General features: G+C 40.8%; 1 protein-coding gene across 2 annotated transcripts; it reads right to left on the bottom strand.

Annotated features, from left to right (window-relative positions):
• Window positions 1–640: 640 nt before the first annotated feature.
• Window positions 641–20,836, bottom strand: unc119a1 (unc-119 lipid binding chaperone a1). 2 transcript variants are annotated; one of them, XM_071900676.2, is made up of 5 exons: window positions 20,649–20,836; window positions 3,020–3,133; window positions 2,425–2,518; window positions 1,011–1,183; window positions 641–767 (listed from the first exon to the last, which is right to left on the bottom strand). In XM_071900676.2, exons 1-5 carry the CDS (start codon window positions 20,770–20,772, stop codon window positions 655–657), a joined length of 618 nt encoding a protein of 205 aa, XP_071756777.1. In that variant the 5' UTR covers window positions 20,773–20,836; the 3' UTR covers window positions 641–654. The 2 variants fall into 2 exon arrangements, with proteins under 2 accessions (XP_071756777.1, XP_071756780.1); XM_071900679.2 differs by having other exon boundaries at window positions 2,425–2,515.
• Between the last annotated feature and the right edge of the window lie 1,823 nt (window positions 20,837–22,659).

The raw sequence follows: 22,659 nt of genomic DNA, 5'->3' as shown, positions 1-22,659 counted from the left end.
GTAAATCTACTGGAATGTTGATAGACCATGATCATGGGAACGTGGTTTACCCATGAGCGCCGAGTCATTCAGATTTAAGGACTACTAGAAACTCAATGAGGAACATTCGACTTTCTTTAAGAGTAAAAAATATAATGAGACTCCTAGTAGAACTATATATATGTGTATATATATATGTACTGTAGGTCTGAATGGACTGAATGGATTCTTGTCTGACTTTTTCAGAGTAGCGTCTTCTCCATTTCTCTCTTGGTCCCATGGCTGGTTTCTGCCTGTCTGCTTGTCTTTCCTTGGAGATGCAGTAAAGACACGACAGTAAAGACTTGCTGTCTGATCTCTCTCTCACCACGCTCCCTGTCTTCATGTTTACGGCCACCAGAATACATGAAACTGTTGTAACTCAATCTGTCTTACTAATGATCAAGTGGAACCCACATAGAGGGCAAGATAGTCTGAAATCATTGGTATGTATAGGGTCAGGCAAAGGGAGAAATCTGATTGGCCGAACAGTTGAATACCGATGAAAATATAGCCAACAAAAGTGGCAGTGGTCTGTCCATCAATGCGTCTGCTTCTGGTCCCTTAGGGGGTTGAAGTGGGAACTGGAAATGTCTAGAACAGAGGGAGTGGTGGGGGTAAAGGACGTGTGTCTCCCTATGGTCCGCCACTGTAGGAGTAGTCTGCCTTGTTGTGCATCACCAACTTGTTGTCCACGAAGTAGAAGCTGTCGGACTGCGTCTCATAGGGGTTCAGGATCATCTCACGCACTGAGGGAGAAGAAACACACAACATTCAGGGTTCTGTGACATCACATCCTATTGGGTCTAATACCCTCCCCCGGTGTGGGCCTATATGTCTCTTGTGGTTATATGTGTCTGTCATATGTGCGTGTGTGTTTGCACATTTACATATGCAAGTATGTTTGTGTACTTGTGTGTGTGTGTGTGTGTCTGTGGGGGGTTGTGAGTGTGTATGTCCACATGCATGTGTGTGACTGCAGGAATACTCACTGATTTCCTCGGAGAGCGCAGGGAACTCGTAGATGTGCTCACATGTGTTCTTGCTGCTGGGCATGCAGAAGCCAAACTCAAAATCAAAGCTCTTGAGCAGCTGCTCGCGGAAGTAGTGCCTCTCAATCATGCGGAAGTTGTTGATGGGTGTGTCTCCCACTGTAAACTCCACTCTGTGGAGGAAAGAGATTACCAACCTGGAATTAACTGAAAATACAAACATTTAGGGCCCGGTTTCGAGAGTAAAGGCACAGGCGGTCACTTTGGTGTGACCAACAGATTTTTGGTAATTTTGCGACCAGGAGCAGGCACAGCAGCACAGTCTTAAAAGGGGTTTGATTAGGAGGAATAAAATATCAGTAGGTGTGGTAGGAGCTGGTGTCAATCATGGCCAATCAAATCAGCTTCTCTCATTCCCCACCTTGGACAGTTTAGTAATGAATGAGTGAGGAGATTCCAGACCGGCTTCCCCTAAACAGGAAAGCACAAGATACATGAAAGGGGTTTATATGATTTTGGAGAGGTCTATGTGTGTATGTGCTTTCGCAAAAGCCACAAAAATGCCACCGAACGCCAGTGTCTGTGCTAAGACACTGTTTGAGAAGGCGGAGGTACAAGCATTTTTTGAATACCAAAATTGCACTGCACCACCCTATTTGTATTGACACTCCCTCTCTAGTGCGCTCCCTGCCCATTTTGGCGCAAGTGATGTCATGGCGAACCACAAAATTACCAAACAACAATGAACATAGCTGTACACACATCCTGCCTCAGGTGCTATGTTGAGTAAAATCCAATTTGATAGCAAACAATTTTGATAGACCCAAATGCATTCCACAAACCACAGTATATTAAATAAAACATGAGCATGTTTCATAAAGCCTGGGGGAGTAGATGTGTCAGATTTTGGGCTGGAACAAAACTACACACACTCACAGAGTGAGTGTGTGTAGTGATGATCACTACTCAATAACATTGACAGTTGTTTGGTGCCTGACTCATTCATGGGCATGAGCTGGTTTGCTATATATGTTCACACTTACCATCCTCAGCCCATCATCCCACACTAATGCACACATACACACTCACACTCTATGGAATAGCCCTCACGCCTCCTACACATCTGTCACATGTAAGAGCAGCAGGACTGAATGGCCACCATGTTTCTCTCTCTGTCTCTCTCTCTCTCTCTCTCTCTCTCTCTCTCTCTCTCTCTCTCTTTCTCTCTCTTTCCCCTAATCTCCATGTCTCTGTCACACTCTATCATCATCCATCTATCCATTTATCTCTCTTTCTGTACATGAAAAGTAAACTGTGTCCTGCCCACTGGCTATGCCACTATACACACCCACACAAACATGCACATTTTAATAGCATCTGTATCCCTCCTGCTGGCATTTTGGTGTTGACTTACGTGGCTCCAACCTGCCGCAGTTGCAGGAAGGCTGGGGTGAACTGGTATCGGACAAAACGGCCAGCGTTGGGGTCACAATCCTTTCTGCCACCTGCTTCAGAGAAGGAAAAAAAAGGCTTCTTAGACAAGCTTCTGAGTTCAATAACCTCCTCCATTCATCAGTTGACAATTAAATGATAGCCCAGTGTTTTGAGTCTATTATTTCAGTGTGAGAGAAATACTTTTGTGTTGGAACTTCAGATTTGAAAAACAGCACGTTGGCATTTCTGCAATGGGTACCACTATAGCTGCAAGCTGGCTTGATAGCTCACTGGACGTGCAATTTTTTCCTCATAATGTCATGATGACAAGCGCCTGACAAGACAAATAACATACAATAAAATTCGAAATGTCAAGCACCCTTTCAAAGAACACTACGGAGAGTGAGATAAAAAGATGAGTGGCTCACATATAACAAAACTGAGAAATTCCTATCAAAGAGCATGAACCATTGTTGAAGCCTTTAACTCTGAGTAAATAATATATTCCAAAAATTGTAGATCTATCTAATAAATCTATAATCTCATGCCCTCTAGTTCGCAGCTGTGGAGCTGACCTGGTGCTGGAGGTTTAGTGATCTCAAACAGGACTGTCCCCGTCTCCATGTCACGGATCTTAAACCTGGTAAAGTCGATCATGTGGATATTTTCTTCTGGAGAACACAGGTAATCTGGAACACACACAGAGAAAAGACCTTTTAGTCTGTGTTGCAGTAATATAGAGCCAACGCATGCATTTCTTGTTTTCGTAATACCACTGTGTATAAAGCAATGTTTTCCGGTCAGGCGGCAAGCTGTCAATCTATGAAAAAATTGTCGCTAACTCTGTGCCAAGACTCAGTAATATGTGTTGTTATGGGCATCTCTAAGTCAATATTGTTTATGTTTATTTGAGCATACCGGTCAGCTCTCTTCTAAAAACATTCTTCTTAGCGGGTTTTTTTCCAGACACACCAGTGTAACCGCACAGTGAGGCCAAGGAAGCTATTTTTGCACATGAAATCCTTCTCTGTGCCAAGCTGTGACACTGACAATAACCACACACTCTCTGGGCACCTCAGCCACTCGCTCCATCTCACACTTTGTTAACTGTCAGGCCCATTCAAGAGGAGGGATACTCAAAGAGAAGTGCACTACTCCAGTCTCCTGAGCCAAGTCATTTTCCAAACCCAGTATGCACATACTTGGAGACACATCAAAATACAGTCATCTCAATCTATGCATGCGTTATCACTAGGTGTGATTCTGTCAAGTTTCTCTCTCCATTATACCTACTGTCCAAAGAACAAGAAGCCTGAAACTTTTTACATTACAGGTTTTTTTTTCGTAATATGCTTTTGTTTGCGTGAACAATACTGTTAGCCAATCAGGTCAGAGAGATCGAGCAAACACAAGCCCATTGGAAGACAGCATCCCAAGTCCCCTAAGCAGGGTAACAGGGTTGGCTGTGTAGGCACTGTGTGTGTGTGTGTGTGTGTGTGTGTGTGTTTGGTTGTATGTACGCATGTGTGCATGCATGGGTGCGTGTGTGTGTGAGACAGTCCCATCCCCATGGGGCAGGATTACACCTAAGAGGCTTATATTGTTTTACCATCACGTGGACTGACTGGGACACACACACACACACACACATACACATTCACACACACACACACACACACACACACACACACACACATACACATACAGACACACACACCTACTATCTGATTAGGGTTATAGTAAGGGCAGGTATTACGGGCAGTGCCGAAGGGTCTTTCCCACTGGGGCCTACATGCAACACAATTAGAAAGACAATAGGTAGCAATGGCAGAGGTGAAAAGTTCCATTTGTTACTAAGATAAACACACACACATTCAGGCATGTATATACAGTATGTGCACATATGCACACACACAAACTCACACACTGACACAGTCTCTACCTTCCTGAGGGTTACCAAGCAGATGGGCCACACAGGCTTTAGCCAATTGCGTGGGGATATTTATAGACTTCCGACCGGATTGATTCTGATTTTCATTTTTTCATGAAGTAATAGCCACGCATCTTATATTACCAGACAGAGAATGATGACTTGTCTGAAGATTTCTCTTGAATTCCCTTGCAAAACACAACTAGTTATAGCTTGCTGTTACCATTTATGTGCCTTCCTGATTTCTTAAGTTGTGTAATGGTATGTTATGTCACCCCTTGTCTTATCCAAGGTCCGTACCAAACCCCCTCCCTAATGACTGTCTTTTTGCTGCTGTCCTCTCCTTTGCTTGTGTAACCTTGTTTGTCATGCTTGTTAACTATTTTGTAAACTTTGTTTTAGAAAAGTTCTCATTATTACAACTAAAATAATTCTATACTGTTATTTTGTATTATTATTTCTAATACCTTCCTTAATTGCCTAACTTCATTGTCGCTCACATACAGATGCGTCTCAACTTATACTTTAACCTCAGCTGCAACCCCAACATAGTACTATTTGACCTTGTAATGATTCAGCAGTCCCATTGAACAACAACATGTCTTGACTAATTACTTGTGTAGTTGCTGTGGAAACAAATGTCAAGAACTAATAATGACTCAGACTCATCAGTGGTAACTGTAGAATGGCAATTAGCTGTCTAAATACTGGAGCAGAGAAAAAAGGCTGTTTGTGTGTTTTCATTTCAGCACTGTGCGTGTATCTGACTCTGTGTGTGCATGTGTGAGCATAGTATGTGAATATAATATATGCACGCCATACATGTGATTGAATTTGTGTGTGTTTATGTGCTTTTGTGTGTGTACACCTACATCTTTCTCTACTGTATGTGCATGGCAGAATTATTGGGTGTGAACTGGGCTTGTCTTTGGTTGAGTTTCATCAGATGAATTCAAGTTAACGTAGATGTGAGTAGAGTTGCTCCGTGGCAAACAAGCTACACCACGTGCTCACTAGAACGCCTGTCAACAGATTTCCATGTAAGCTGCTCTGGCTCACAAACGGCAACTCTCTTGATATTGCCTTCCAAACTAAGAGGGTTAGAGAGCTGCTGTTTGATGCAGTGCCCTCTAGTGCCAGTTCATTTGATGTGTAGGGGCTTATCTGCTCTGAGAATATTACTGTAAGCCTAAGTCTGGGACTGACTACGCAGTGTTCCTTATTAAACATCAGCAAAACTAAACTGCCACACTTCAGTCATGGCAGCACAGTGGGAAGAAATGTGTATTTGTGTTAATGGCTTTGCTAAATGCGGTTGTAGGGGCAAATAATTATGGTTCTAGCCAGTTAGTTCGGCATGACTCAAATAAGAGTTGTTAAATTACAGTTAATCAACTGGATCGAATACTGTACAGTATAACTGACTATTTAGTTCAATTGGTAGAACATGGCACTAAAGCTGTTCTGTTTACCACTAGGGACACCCACACTAAAAATCTGTGCACTCACAGTACAGCGCTTTGCATAAAAGATGTTGACCAAATTATTTATGTTACCAAGCAATACTTTTTTACTTGTTCCTATTTAGAATGACAGTAAATGAGTGATCTTACTACTTGGTCTTAGGCCAAGTAGTTATACATACAGACAGACTCTATAGCTGTCGCACAGTCTAGGTCTTTTGCATTACATAACCAAACAACATGGATTTCAGAAAGAAAAATGTATGTATTTCAGAATGGGCCACAGAGCATTACAACTGTGTTATAAACTGGTCATGAACGGGTAGGCTATATATTAAGAATGCTTCTGTAAAACAACACACACATCAAGAGCAGCTTTCACACTCAAAAACCTGGGCTTAATCCAAAAACTGGTTTGCTGTAATTGCAGCCTGAAAATGCAATTCAGTGGAGTGAAGAAGTATAGAAAGCACCCATCTTTCCCCAGCAGTCTGTGGCCTAGCCAAGACTCCATCTGCTCTTTCAGAGCCTCTGCAACCACATTAGGACCTGTAGTCATTGTTCCTCACTTCCTCTAGTGTGTAGCTGTTGCTGTCTACCTTCCTGCAACGTCCAATAAGAACGGAGCTCACTGAATACGAGTCAAAGACGCACTGGCTGAGACCAGACAGACTGTCCTGTTGACCACTGCCGAAGGAGCATTTCTAAAGTGTAAAATAGACGTCATCATTTGAATCAGACATTTCTCAAATGATACTAAGATGACACTTATGTCCAAAATAGGTTAGAATAATGCTCTGCATGCTCACACACACACATCTTGTGTGGTTGTCAATGAGCTTGCTTTCTTCGTGGGCAGATGACCGATAGATGTATTCTGTGAATCAGAGCTGGCCATTTATCAAGTGTGCTGAAAAAGACAGATGGAGCGTTTCATCTGAAAACGCAACCAGTGGAGTCAACTTCACCCTGTTCAGTGCAAGAATTCACATTGATACACATAATCATATTACACCTACAGTCGTATCCAGACCAGCGCTCATTACCAGCTCCAAAATACTCTTCTTTTTAGGCTCCACAATCTCTGCACATGGAGCAAAGTGTAGCCTGCTTGCAGATGATTGATCAATTGTACCACATGTCAGAGATTGTACAAAGGGTAACAGAAATCACACTCTGCATGTTCCAGGTGAGTACTGTCGAGTGGCAAAAAATGAGTGTGGGCTGTAAGAGAAAAGGAACATGATACAAATATGATGTGATGAGAGACAGACACAAAGTGAAAGAGAAAGAAAAGGAAAGAGAGAGAGAGAGAGAGAGAGAGAGAGAGAGAGAGAGAGAGAGAGAGAGAGGGGATTTTAAGGGTTATTACATGGCTCAGGGTTATTACATGTTTCTTATTTTGGGCAAAACCATCCTAAAAAGCACTGTTGATCTAAACTGATTTAAGTTTATGTGGACATACATTTTCAGATGTAGCTGGGAAAATATTCACCCAACTGATCATTGTTGCTTTGCACATGGTCCAGATTATCTGTGAGTATATTTAAATAATACGGTTAATATAATGCTTTTCAGGAACTGATAATGACTTAATCATGAGCTTCTAACTGCATGTAGCCTTCAGCCTCCTAGCTAAATGTGACATCTAAACTAAAATATTCATAGTTTTTTAATTGTTGCCATAGGCCTCAAGCTCATCAATGCTTGTTTTTAAGGATCTTCCAAGAGGGAACTATTTTGCTTAACTATGAGCTTAGTGAATTGAATTTTACCTTGTGGATAATTGCATTACCCTACAATTTATGTAACATATTTACCAGCAAGACCAGAAAAGCGCTGCAAGAATGGTCCTTTCAACCACACTTTCATTCAAACATCATTAGACATCCTTATGGTGAACAAAGTGCTATTTTGTTCATTTCAAAGCAATGAGAAGAACATTTACCAGTATTCACAAGGCTAGCTAATCTGGCTAAATTGAGCTCAGAGATGAGTGTTTGAGGAACAACATTTGCCCAACAAAATGTCATTGTGAGGAGTGTTTGGGCAGAGAGGGAGCGCAGCGTGTTTTGAAGGCCATCAATTGATGCTGTGATCATACTTCAAAGATGGGAGAGATACTTGAACTCCCATAAAACTCCCCTATAACCTCAAGATGGGCAGACTGCAGCGGAGACCACTGACCTACTGGTGGAATAGCTGTGCTGTGATACTGCAGAGAAAGGTAGCAAAACTGGCCTATTGTGCATGATACTTCTTGATCTCTATACTTCTGCATCACAAGGAAAATGGCTGAACAGTTGTCGTATTTTAGATGATGTAGGGTGAAGGCAATATAATCATGCGATCAGGCAAATTTAGCCATTGTCTTAAGCCACTTTATTCTGCATGCAAAAGGTAAATTACTGCTGCGCTTTTGCTCTCTCCCCAAGATAAATTGTCTAATTCTCATTTTTTAATTTTCAAAGAGTAAGAGAGTGAAATAGAGAAAGAGACAGAACAAGTGCACTTCAGCATGAGGGATGCCGAAGGGTTGTTGTTCTGTTTCTTTCTCTCTCAAACACACACACACACACACACACACACACGTACACAGACACTCACACACACATGCATGCAAATGCATGCAAACATATAAAGTGCTCCACTTCACTTCCTTCAACACTGTCACCTAGCAACGCTCCTTCTGATAGTGTGCCAGCTCGATTAGCCTGTCTTTTTCCTTCCCCTCATCCACCTGGCTGCTTTGCAAAAACAAGGTGCAGCAGCAAATCAAAGGAGAGAGTGTCTCGGGTTAGGCATCAGTGGTATGCTAATGAAACGTTCCATGACTGGGATCTGATGAAGGGATACATGAGGCCCATAGGCCTTCCTCTGCCTGACTTAACAAGGTGATTTCACACTTCTGAGGCACCAGAGGAATCGGAATCTGTAATAGATTTGATTTAATGCAGGATATTATAGGGATGTTGTTGCTTGCTGCTTGGAGGAGGGATGTGTGACGCTGCATTTACTCTCTTCACAAGTTACTGTGATGTTTATGTTATCAATTTCAAATACCATGTTGAACATTACAAGAGATTCTGCTGTGGTTGCTAATCATTGCTCTCATCTATGCTATCACGCATTTATCATAGAGACCTAAAGACCAACAGACCAACAGAGGACTCTTATGACCATAACGGTGACTAGATGGGAATACAAATTCAATGCAGTCTTGAAAAGATCCCTTGGCAGCCACTGCAAGGAAGTAAAATTAGCACCAAGTCTTAAGTCATGCTGTGTTCCTATAGAGAGGGCCTGTCTGACACAAGATGGTCTCCAGTGGCATTCATAAAGAGCAAGCAGGCTGCCATTTATAGCTCCTTAATCCCCAAGATTAGCCTGGAGTTAGTGACTTTTCAGCCACAGAGCTTGGCTTCACATGCCTTTTTCTTTTGATTTGACTTTCTGTGGTCTCCAATCAATGCTGAAACTGTGTGTTGAATCAATCCGAGAACAAGGATGCAGACATGTTTACTCGTCTTCAGATAATAAAAAATCCATAGCCAAAGGGGGATAGTGACATTAGCATTACACCTCAATATACACATCTTACAGTACACCTGTGAATAAGGGATAGGCTGTTTCATGTCTCTTGGTTAACGACACCTGTAGGCAACTGGCAAACAGGGAGGTTCATGGAGAGGTTGCATGTTGAGCAGCTGAATGCAGATGAGATTCCTTCGTCTTATCTTTCTCAGGCCTGCACAAACAGAGTGAAAAAAAATGTGTTCTTCAGCAAGAGGGATGGGAAGGGGTGTCGCTTTTTGAGGATACACAGTTGGATCTATGCTCCCTGGACTAGACTGATAGTGGACCATGAAGCCATTCATTTAAAGACAAAAAAAACACCTCTTTGCTCTCTTCATACTTTTATTCATGGGGTGAATTTGCTAATAGTTCTACAAGATTTTAAATTGGGAAATCAAATAAATTTGTCTAATCACTAGAAAAGTTTTGGTAGTACAAGAACAGGACAACCCTTTCTCCACAAGCGATGAAGAGATGGGCTCAAATACATGTAAATGGTAGACGTGAAGTGGCCACAATGGGTTTTATTTCACAGCTACAAGTTAGAAAAATTTAGTGTGCAGCACACCATGAAATGGTTTCAAACAGCCCCATAAGGAGTGGTTAAAGCTCTTCAGATGAACCACTTTGTTCAGGAGTATGAATCGACCTTTAAGTGTTCTAACCTCCCTCCCCCCAGACACACACACCCTGACCAATCTTCCTGGGTTAAGCCTTGGACAGATAGGAAGCGTCAGTGGACGCACAGCCACTAGTGCACAGTGCATGCGGGAGATTTGAAACGTCAACATAAGACGACAAATAGAAGATCAGCTGGTCGCTCCTGCAGTTCATGGATGCCAGAAAACACTGTTTTACTCCCGAAGCAAAGATTGAACATTTAGAAAATGTAACACTGATTGTTACAAAAAGATTTATGTTTTTTTTTAGCTAACTAAATAGCTTTAAAATGTATGTAAAATTGTAGTATTTTACATCAGTATCATTCTAAAAACATACATCTCTAGATCATTCACTCAGCACTGCATCTACAATAGACTGATTAATGTTTGAGAATGAAACCCTGCATGTAAGGATTAAATGCAAGAACCAAATGTGAATGTGAGATCCAAGCTATTACTGCCTGTCCAAGTGACCACCAACTTGCAGCCATCTGTGCAACAGGCTAGCAGAAGTGAGTACAGCCTTTCAACAGCTCTCATTTCTCCTCCTCTCATATCCAGGAGTCCAAAAGAAGACAGTGCAAAGAGCAAAAAGCTAATAATTCTATTTGTATTCATCCTCATGTCTACTTTAATCTATTCTAGAAATTTCACTCAGGAGTACATAAATCCACAGTGAGAAGTCTAAAGGGGATTTAATTTTCTATAGGCGGACATTTAAATGAAATTGATCCCTGAGGGTAAAATGAAATATATCTATTGTCATTTCCTAGATTAACTAATTCTGATCTTAACCAGTCTTAATATTATCACTTCCTCATTGGAATATGTACATATGTACCAAAGTAATAACACATTATCCATACTTTTAAAATCCCTAATGAGGAAGAAACTACCTCGTATAAACTTGTTCCCTGGTTCCTGATATTGTTCCTGATATTGTGATAGTACTGTATCATGAATACTACATCTCACATCACATTCTGTGCTGAGCATCACACCTATTGACAAAATCCATGCACTTAGGCAGTCAGTATAATAATATACTACTTTGTAAGTGGTTCTCCTAGTGCCTTATAGGTCAGTTCATGTCCAATTAAATTAGCTGGGGGCTTAGTGATTTCTCTGAGTCATCAAAGAAAAATTGATTACGCCTGTAGAGATGTATGTGAGGAACGTGCTGAACTGTATTCCAGCAAAAGATGGAATTAAACTAATTTAAAAAAATATACAACAAGATGTTGAGCTGACTGAATATTACTACCATGCTAAAAGCCCATTTTATATGTGTATATACTGTTATACATGAAATATATGGGCTTAAACTTGTATGAAATATCGTAGGTATATGTATGTACCTATACATGTAAGACTAATACATGTATAGATAGGATTAAAAATATAACATATGTCTGCATTCCCAGTAAAGTTCAAACATAGGTATATGTATTTCATCACACACCATTTATCTTTCCCTCTAGCAATGAGTAATCCTATAAGGCATCCATCTCTGCAGCAAAACAGGAAAAATCTAGAATGAAGTTGGCTGCATCCTGTTCAGGATCATCCCTGATTAATCTGCTTTAGAACTTTGTGCAAATCCGTCCCATCAGGAGAAGGTGGGGCCACCACAGTCTGAGCCAAAACAGCACAGTCATCGATGTATAGGATATGGTCAAAAACATGAACACAAAAAGTTTGTGGTGCTCGTTCAGGCATGGTGTTTGTACACACATCTCCTAGAGGGCAAGGCAAATGCTAATCACTTCTAATACTGTATATTTCTGAGAAATTGTCTGGACCTTCCATCTTCATGTGGAAAACACTGTTTCAAACTGTTTAAAATGCCAAAAACCCACCCAGAAATGTTCAGCTGTGACCATAATTATCTGGTTATGGAGAAGGCCATGGCATCTGGCTAACATCATTATCATGTTCAAGCCGCTGGGCGCCCACTTGTGCCATGTGAACAGAGGTATTATCATCCAGGATCTGGCACGTAGCAGCAGAGATCCATGGGAGCCTCTGACTGTGGAGGACTTTATGTTGATGCTTCCTGTATTTTGGCCTGTGTATAAGATTTTAAATGAGAAAAGGCTGATGTTTCAGAGGTATAACCAACATGGTCACAGGCGGAGCGTTTGAGTACCACATATCTGACAGCTCTCCTGTAGCAGTGATAGCCAACATTGAGGCCTTCAGGCTTCAACTCTTACCAGTACTGAGAGGCTTGCGGGCTATTTTGCATATTGCTCTGTGCTGATATGATTTAGTGCCAAAACCAGAAAGAATGGAGGTGGCTAAAACAAATATGGTTAGATAGACTGCTCACTTTCTTTCTGCAGGGGTCTTTCTGCCTCAACTCTCCCATTTTGTCACATCATTTGAATTGAAAGCCAAACACACACAGCGTGTGTGCTAATGTAACTCATCTGGAGCCTAAAGGCCTGGCTAGCTGCATGCTAGGATGACTAGCTGACATTTCTCTGGACTCCGTCTTCAACCAAACAACTACCATCACATCCCTAAACAAAAGATCTGGCTTTTTACTATTGTTTTATTGATTGTAAAGCTATTGTTTGTAACACACTGGAAATACGTAAATTAAGCTTATTATAAGGAGTGAATGGGACAAAAAACTGTTGAATAAGTAAAGAACATTCCTGTCACCTGTAATATTTATGTAATTCATGTGACAGCCGAATATCTGTAATATATACTCATACTCTGTATGGCATGATTAGAGTTCAGTTCCTTCCTTCCTCTTTACTTGTCATCAATGCAGACTCATACGCACACATGGTGAGCACAAATACACAGACAGACAGACAGACAGACAGACAGACAGACAGACTGTGGCAGTGTGTTGTTTCACAGTGCGTCATCCCAGTACTAACAGAGTACACTCAGAGTGTATGCCAATGATCTGAACTAACTTGAACTCCCCAACTGAGGAGTTAGTGGACTGTTATCACACAGCCATGACGCAGCCTCATTATAGACAGTTTGCTATTATAGACACGTGTTGAATTACATTTTCCTGGTGGGCTATTATATCACAACAACTTTGACAGCCAATAAATGTTTACTGGAATGCAGAAAATATTGGCCTTAATTTGATGAGCAGCGACTTTTTGGGAGTTTGTCTACCTTATCCAATACGTGATGAGAGGATTGGCACCAAAATCATCTCTGTGTCTCCGGCAGATAGCTCTGTCAGTACACTTTAGCATACAGTGTGTTAAGTAATCATAGGGGACTACCATTATCCTAAATGAGAAGTTGTAGCAGCTGTAACACTGGATAGTTAGTTAATTTTAATGGCACATGTCTAAACCTGCCAGGCTTGTTTAGGGTACTGGTAAAATAGATATAAAATTCAACAAAAAGAACACACTTTCAATAACACAAGATTTCTCTTCTTGCAACTTTGAGTGTAATTTGTTTTGTTTACACAGCAAGTGAGCAAAGTTAGCCAAACAGCTAAAGTTTTTACGTTGTTAACTTCAATAATGATGAAGACTGATGTAGTTTTCAGAATGTATGAATCTACAGGCCATAGACTAAAAACCAAAATGTCTATCTTAAACTAAATGGTCTATCATCATACTCTGGACAATGCTAATCGCCTATGATTCCTTAACATACTGTATGCTAAAGCGTTAACATGTGCACCGGATAGAACAGAGATGATTTTGGTACCAATCCTCTTGTCAGATACTTGGTAAGGTGATCAATGGGCCAAACTCACAAAAAGTTTGTGTAGTCCTTTAACGGGGCGTGAACTAATTTATGACTTTTAAACAGAGCATGGCCTGGAAAATGAATATTTGAAAGCCAGAAATCTCAGCACCTGGAGAAGTAGCCTAATTGTTCAGTCATTGGTATTGATCAACAACCTCATCAAACCTTTGTACATAGTATGTCCCATTTAGTGCTACAGGACAGTACAATCTTAACGCACCTTTAACTTGGTACGACTAGTTCAACACATAAAATGTAATTAAGGTGACATGACCTGAGTCTAGCAACAACAGCCTAACCACAAAGACAACTAACCACAGCAAAAGACAGTTCAACAGATTGTGTTGATTGCTGATGGGAATGGAAGATACCATCCCACACCAGACCACACCACTCTGAAAGAGTAACCTTGTGACAGCTGTGCATGGGAGATTTAAAACAGGCCGCACCAATCAATTTTAATTAAAGCTGTATCCATTGTGTTGGCAGACATCACAGAGTGGAAATCCCGCCCGTAGTGGATAAAGCACTGCTGTGTGTCCCAGGCTTATTAAGGCCAGGTAATTGATCACCCATTAGTGTAAAAGGAACCAAGCTGTTCTCAGTAAATCATCTGAATAAGGTGAAGTCACACAACAATATCCTTTGAGTCTAACTCCAAAATTCAATAAAAATACCGATAGTACAATGAAGGATCTAGCACGGTAGAGCTTCTACATCCCATTCCATGGAAGAGCAGATGCAATAGGATCTAGTGAGGGAACAGAGAAGTTGAACTTACAGGAATACCTAATATAATATGGATCAGCTATTGTAACTCACAGGCTTTGAAAAAAAAGACATATTTTCAGCTCATTTTTAATTTCACTAGTGAAAGATGGAGAAGAGATGCTGTTTGTCCAAAATTGGTTGTCAAAAAAAGTTTTTGGGCTTGATTCCCTGTGAAATTCCATTTATGGGTCTGATCAGTCACACATTAAAGGTCCCATATTCTACACTTTCCAGTGTTTTATCTTATGTGTTGAGGTCCATTAAAAGTTGTTTGTGTGGTGTCATGTACCGAAAACACTCTCAATCCATTTTTACACATTCATTTTCCAGCATCTCTGTGAGCCTTGCCAAGAACAGGCTGTTTCTGTTGCTGTGCCTTTAAGGCTCATTAATATTAACGACCCCTCTGTTCTGATTCGCTAACCGTTTCAAGAGTGAAACGTGAGACACCGCAGCCCGGCAGCGACAGGTAAAACTCTCCGGTAAATACACAATGACAACCGCTCAACCGCTTTGAAAAAAACACTTTGTTAGTCTATTATTTCTTACAAAAATGATAATGAGCGAACCTTTGTGACGCCACAAAGTTACGGAAGTCCAAACGGCTCGTTTAGAGGCTCGGTTTTCTAATATGGATTGTGTGGATTTAGTTTGCTACAGTGCGTTTTCATACTTTTGCGATGTTTATATAGCACATCCAACTCCTTTATAATCAAAGAGGCAAGGAATTTTCCTTGCCTCTTTGATTATAAAGAGGCACGATATATTGATACACGATATGGGACCTTTAAAAGCAGGAAAGAATGGAAATAATGAAATATACCGTCAGAGAGCAGCTACAGAACTAAACTAATGATAGAACAAAACTTGAATGGTTGTTATCACAATTTACTTGACAATTACATGTTTATATTAAATTCATGGGTTACATTTTAAATGTGTTGCAGGCAAATCAGTTTCATTCTCAATGGGGATCAACAAGGGAACAAAGTCTTCCACTGAGTTAGCTTGTCAGGCTATTTGACTTTAGTCCACAATGGACCGATTACAGCACATAACAGAAAATCTCTAATTTTTAGTTCCCCTTTCACATTTCAACACAGGTAGGTAGTGGAGTGAGCCAAAGTCTTAAATAATTTATCTATATTTACATTTTACATTTGAAGCATTTGGCAGACTCTCTTTTCTAGACTGACTTACAATATATGCAACAGTGGAATACATTTTCATTTTCAAATTCATGTATCACCAGCATTGCGAGCAGCCAAGTAATAATGAGGCTATAATGAACACCCTGACCGGGTGGCAAAATCGATATCATCTTTTAAACCAATTTTAAAAACATTCTTCTACAAACAGGCTTTTTGTTATTAAATATTAAGCGGTAAGATGAGCACAACACTGAGTATGTATTCTCTTGCTGCTTGTTAATATCATCAGTCACTGATTACAAGGGATGACTCATGCATACAGACACTGGAAATATTCTAAATGTACTTTGTGCTCAGCTAATAAGAACTGACACCAAGGAGATGAAAGGATGTGCGATGGGAAGTGCACATGGCAATGACTTCTATTGTTCTATTTAGAAACATACTAATGTAACCCTCAGATTAATAACATTTCCCCTAACAGGCACTGATCTCTGCTGATTAAAGGAAAAATCCGCCCTAAAACACTTTAACACTGTTCCTAGGTCCATTCCTGTTGTTTGTTGGTGTATTTTTCTTATTTCTGCAGATAACTGGCCAAATGTAGATAACATGGCATCATGTTAAATAAATAAATAAATTATCAACGGTAAACGTCAGGTTTTGGTGTCAGTCCTTCAGAATCAAAGAGCCTTCTTTCTAGACTTGCCATTTTTCATCGATGCTCAACCATCGTACAGGGAGAAATCCACTGTAGAAGAGGGAGAGATACCTAATTTTTCCAACAGTAGCCTCAATAATCCAGAATGCCACAAGACATGTTGTGTAAGGGGTAAGATTCTTGCTTTTACTTGATTGAAAACTCGCTTTCTTGCTCTGACTATCGCTATCATTATTACTCTCTCCACCTACACTTAACTGAATAGAAGTAGACAACGCAGGTTGAGGGAAAGCGGGTACGATAAATACAGTACAGCAAATACAGTAGATTACAACACTTCATCATAAAGTAACTAACCCATTCCAGGCATTGAACATCACAGACTGATGATACATATCAATTTAAGAGGATCTGACGGCGGAATTTTTCTTTAACAAAATGTATATCTCCTGTAACCATGAACCACCATATTTCACACTTCAGTTGTCCATGTTATGTAATTGAATAAAAATTATGAAACTCCTAGACTGATTTGGCACAGGTCTTATTTCTGTTTACGTTCAATTTTCTGCCTGCATATCATAAATCGTCCATGTATGCAGTAAACTGATAATGTGCCATTTCTCATATCACAAAAGCGCTTCTCTACTGCCTAGATTATATTTCTTCTCCTCTCTGCCTGTGTGACAATGAAACACTGGGCCTCCCTTATCAGCACTGAGCCACTGTGTCAGACTCGAGCTGGGCCGCCCCAAAATGGTGGCATTTACCTCCCAAAAGCACAACTGGGAAAGTCATTTACACTGCAGGGTTAGGCATTTTCTGCTTCCCTCTTTTCCAATTGTATTTTTCTTTCTCACAAAGCACACAGCAAATGATAGCATGGATTGTGCGGCACATTAGGCCTATCTCTGTGGTACAGGTCTTTTGTATGGACTGTCATTTGAAATGAAATTAAACAATCCTGGACAATATGTGCTGTCATCATCAAAAAGGAGACAAGAAAGCAGCCAGATTCAAAATCAATTTACTATATAGGCTACTCTAATATCATCCTAGCTATGGATCAAATTCATGTAAAGGTCATTTCTGACAGCTTTAGCCGTCCTATGTTTAATGTTTAATGTATATTACATGTATTATATTTATACTATTATGATTTGCAGCTGTGTAAAAGCCCTCGGCCATTAAATAAATGGCTAAAGAACAGGCTGCTGCACGCAGCAAAAGCATCCTCATTGATTATACTACATTTCTAAGCTGAACTGATATTCTCAATGTAAACACATTTACATTGAGGACTTGCATTTTAGTGTCACTAATTAACTGAAGAGTATCAGGTCATTGCAGAATGCTGTGTTTCAACCCCCTTGACATAATCCAGATTACATGTCAGTGGAGAGCCGAGTTTACTGCACCATCATGAGTGATTTATGTATTATCTCACTGATGCAGCCCTAGTATTGCTCTTCCGCTGAGGGGTTACCAAATGAAAATGGATGTGACGGTCTGAGGGGATGAGAGCAGTGAGTTGACATTGCCATTTTGGGTTTATGCTTGAGGGGGTTGAGTTTTGCCCTTCTCTGAGGCGCGCTCTCTCTGGACACCTCACTGGCAGTCACTGCTCTTCACATGAATGAGTCTATTGGTAGAACCGTAGCTTAGTACTGGCATGACACCTAATCTAACACGGAGGTCATGCAGAATTCATATCTAACAAAAACAAACATACAGGTATGAGCTGATGTATACATTATTTGATACAGAACTAGGAAAACTTGTTTGTGACCCCATACCACCCTTCGTCCATGGTTCAATACCATAACTGGTACTGTCCGCCATCTGGCTGGAAAAATAATTTAAAACAAAAGTAGGATAGATAACAGGTGGATGCTGACACTTTTTAATCTAATAAAGCTGGCCAACAGACCAAGTGTGTAAGGATGGCAGCCTTCTGGTTTGACTACATTAAAGTAGAAAGTATTTTTTGTGACAGCATGGATGCTGATTGTGGGGAGTGGAAGTGATTTTCCCTTTACTAATACTACTATATAGTAGTTTTGGATGGGCCAACTGCCTACAAGGTTATTCTCACTTAACAGCCTTCTGTTCAACAGTCGAGTTATAATAGTTTGTATAAAGTTATCTTTTGGATACTAATATCTGACGTTCTAAGGAAGTGATGCTCTGTGTGGTTCTCTGGCTCATGCCAATACAATACAATAATATCTTTGTAGAACGTATTTTACCTCCTCCCCTAATATCTTCATTAAGAAAAAATGCAACTAATAGCAAAGCAAAATGATACATACAGGTTCGACTAGCATGGAACATGAAGAAACTTAAATGACAATCAGTTGTGAAATATGGGAGAAAAAGGAAGAAAGTACAAAATCAGAGCACACTGAGATAGGAATTTAAATTATGCCATGAACCTTGTATCTTTTACAGGAGGTAAACCGTGTAACAGTGACCAATCACCAATGCTTTGGTGACAATTAGGAGCTACAAGACTGGCCAGGGAAATAGGCTATATACAGGGACACATGATCATCAATGATCCTGATAACATACTAAGACAGCTGTTAAAATTGGTGGTGAAGTTATTCAAGAGTTTCAATGCATTGACAAAATCAGTCATTGGTCTGAATTTAGGCCTATCAATATACTGTATCTGTTGGTATAAAATGTTGACATACTGTATATACTGAGTGAAAGCTTATATTGAATGAAACACATATGCTGGCTGGTTTTAACGGTTTTAATGGTAATTGGCAGATTAAATTCTCACTCTTAATCTCAATAACAACAGGCTGATGAGATGGCTGACCTGGTTGGCGTGAGAGAGTCCAGAAACCACTCTGCACCAACAATCAGAGACAAACAGCTGAACCCTTGGCTTGAAACCCCCTGCTCAGCAGTTTAGAAATCTAATTGTATCTGAAAAAAAACCCAACTAAACCAGTTATACCAGGAGCTGGAGACAGTGTGACATCACGTGGTACATTAACTCCTATCTTACTCATGAGATTTCCATATTTTCCATATGGATTTCCATAATTTGAAACCCAAATAGAGTGACGGACTGTTCTCTTAGTATATAACTTTTTTGTCATCAGAGATAGGATGTTGACACAATATCCACATCCCTGCCTTCTACCTCTCTGTCAAACAGTTTGGAGGAAGCTGAAAAGATTTTGGCTTGGAGGACCAAATTGACTTCAGACCATCTTTACAACTTTACCAACTTGTCAAATGCAACAAGAACACTTCAGCAGGCCTGAAACTGCATCTTCTGGTTGAAGGACGGTCTTTCTGTCGCCTGTATACCACACCATCCTGCTTCTTCCATTATCTAACGTGAATATGTAGGCTATTTTATTTGTTCCAATCACCGCAGTTCTCTGTACAGCTACAATCAGTGGGGCAGATCATTGGCCACCTGTTACCTCAGAGGCGCAGGTGTGTTGAGGTGAGGATTTAGAAAGAGCCAAATTTTTTTCATGGGCATTGGGCAGGAACACCAGGAAGAACATGTACTCACCCATGAAGACTTCCTAAGGGATACGGTAGCCTACTCTCTCTCTCTCTCTCTCTCTCTCTCTCTCTCTCTCTCTCTCTCTGTGTCTGTACTCTATGCCTACACACTCACACACAGAGGGATGCAAACACCCACAGATATGCGCACACGCACGCACACACACATACACACACATGCGTATTAAAGCCCGGCTACTATTTCTGAGCTCAAGAAGCTGATTGTCTTATTGCTTACATGATTATCTGTTAGAGCATAGTGGCACGCAGATGTTTTCATTGGACTGTGTTCTTGCAGTGCAGTGTAGCTCAGTGGCTCCAGCAATTGTCCCATAACCAGAAGGTCTCAGGTTCGATCCCCAGCAACAGCCACTGTCCTGCCAAAGTGTCCTTGGGCAAGACACTGAACCCTTAACTGCTCACTGACTGTAATTCACTCTCAGTTAAATGACAAAAATGTAAAATGCGGTTGCACCTTCTACTCATATCCACAGGTATGGAGACTCTGTGAGGTCCTCTCATACTCTGTCGCTGTCCATGGTATCTATATCTAATGGCCTAATTACCCAAGTAAAATGACCAGAATAGCTTATGCAGAGGACACAGTATGATACTCTGAACAAGGAAGCAACAACAGATGGGTTGCTCTAATCTCCCCTAAATGTGAGGCTTTAACTACTGTGCCCTTTGTGCCAATTAGGTCACTTACTTTCGGTGATCTTCTGTAGCCCAAGCACATCCTCGGGCGTTATTACGGTATGTCTGAGCAATTCGTCTTCCGTTGTGACCGGGACCCCCATGTCTGATGAGTTGCAGCCTTGCTTCACTTTCATGTCTAACGAGGGCTGTTTGGGGTGCAACCTGACGGGAGCGGTGGTTGTTGTTGCTCTCGGTGTCGTCGCCGCCGCCGAACGGTCCTATTAGCAGGAGCCGATTTACTTGCGTCGGTGCCGGTATAGTTGCGCGCTGGCTAATAATAATACAGTACAGTACACAGCTTCGGTGCTGCTACAAGAATATCTCATTCTCCGTGCCTCCTCCCCCTCCGGTAAAGATAAAAATCATCCACAAGCTCCCTCCCTTACTCAAGGCTCATCGGCTCTCTCACAAGGTATTTAATCTAAATCCAGTGGCTCTTTAAACCGACCGTTGGTTCGTGTCGTGGCTGACTGTGTGTGTGCGTCGTCGGCCGAATACACCAGTGCCTGGCTGGCTGGCAGGCAGTGTTGGGCTCGTTACTCAGAATGAGTAATCATTACTCAATATTCGTTACTCACTTCAAATGTACTTTCCTACTTCACTTGTTACAGAAATTCGTTAAACAACTGGTTGTATTAACGTACTTATCCGTTACACCCCCTCAAATTGGCTGTTGCATCCTCGCAAACCGACCGTTCGTTCTTGGCTGACTGTGTGTGCCTCGTCTGCAGAATTGACCAGTGTCTGTCTGGCAGTGTTGGGCTCGTTATTCAGAAAAAATAATATATTACTCAATGCTTATTACTTACTTTTAAAAAGTATTTTACTAGCTACTTCACTTGTTAGGCTACTCCCTGGGAGACGCAGACATTCGTTACACTACTGGTTGCATTAATGTTAGTTAGCCTACTTCTCCGTTACAACCCTCGCCAGTGATTGATCAGAGTAAACAATACCGTTCATGTTCAATGTTCTTGTCATCCTTTTGCTCGATAAAATCAAAGTATAGGTCTACACATACATACAGTATGCATTCATACAGTATTTCTTCCACACGGAGAAAGCAAACTTCTGCTATTCTGTTATTGGATAATTCAATAATCTGCTGTTTAGAGGGGGTGATAAGAAAAGTATCAACTTATATTTTTATTATTAGTAGGCTAATTGTAAAATTATTAGGCCCTACTGAAAATGAAATAGGCCTAGTAGGCTAATTTGTTACACTACAGCCTAGGCCTACTCCTTAGTAGGAAAAGTAAAAAAAAAAAATACATACAGTAGGAACATTGCTGTAATATTCCTATAGAGACTTATAGTTTTACCATTATGTGTATAGTTTCCTAAAACTTATTACAAGATTACTAGTTCTTTTTCATAAGGGTCAACCCAAAAACTGTTCAGCAAATGCCACATAGAAAATATTTATGTTGTCATTGATGTTTGGCTCCTTGGCTTTGCACACTCCAACACTAGGTAAAGCCTAACATTGTTAATGTGTTAATCTGTAATGTCCTGTCTTTATAGTTTGTCAGGTGCAATTGTTATTGCCATTACTGAATTACATCATAACCTCAGTGCATAACACAGTTTCAACAGCATTAAGCTAAGAATAGGACCATCATGACCATCAAGGAATAGAAGAAATACAAATGCAAGAAAGGAGGAAACAAATAAGTACACAAGACTATCTCACTTCCAGGTTTAGAATATTTTTATTTCACTTTTTTTCCATTGGAAAGTTGCTTTCCAGATGCCAGCATCCCTGAGAAAGTGTAAAATACAAACCTTCTGGACAGGCCCATCAGTGAGATGAGGGGGGCCAGCCAAAAGATCGTCACATCTGCAAAACACTACCCTGCACAGCCAGTTTCTTCCTTCCTTAATCACAGGCTCATCAGTATCCTCTGCCAGGCAGCGAACCTGACTGGAGTCTTGGCAGCTTTTTGCTAAGGAGATATCTGAGGTTTCTTTAGTTGTAGTGGCCGTATCAGATCATGAGGAGATAGTGCCTCCTTCTGCAG

Source organism: Centroberyx gerrardi, chromosome 6, assembly GCF_048128805.1.
Source record: "Centroberyx gerrardi isolate f3 chromosome 6, fCenGer3.hap1.cur.20231027, whole genome shotgun sequence".
Taxonomy (NCBI): Eukaryota; Metazoa; Chordata; class Actinopteri; order Beryciformes; family Berycidae; genus Centroberyx; species Centroberyx gerrardi.
The sequence above is the reverse complement of the archived record's forward strand: the minus strand, read 5'-3'. Positions and strand labels throughout refer to the sequence as shown.

Coding starts and splice junctions, on each gene's coding strand:
- unc119a1 (XM_071900676.2), bottom strand. CDS start 20,772: ATGAAAGTGAAGCAAGGCTGCAACTCATCAGACATGGGGGTCCCGGTC. Junction 1,184..2,424: donor CTGCGGCAGGTTGGAGCCAC/GTAAGTCAACAC, acceptor TTTCCTCCACAG/AGTGGAGTTTACAGTGGGAG. Junction 768..1,010: donor TGCGCTCTCCGAGGAAATCA/GTGAGTATTCCT, acceptor CTTCTCCCTCAG/TGCGTGAGATGATCCTGAAC.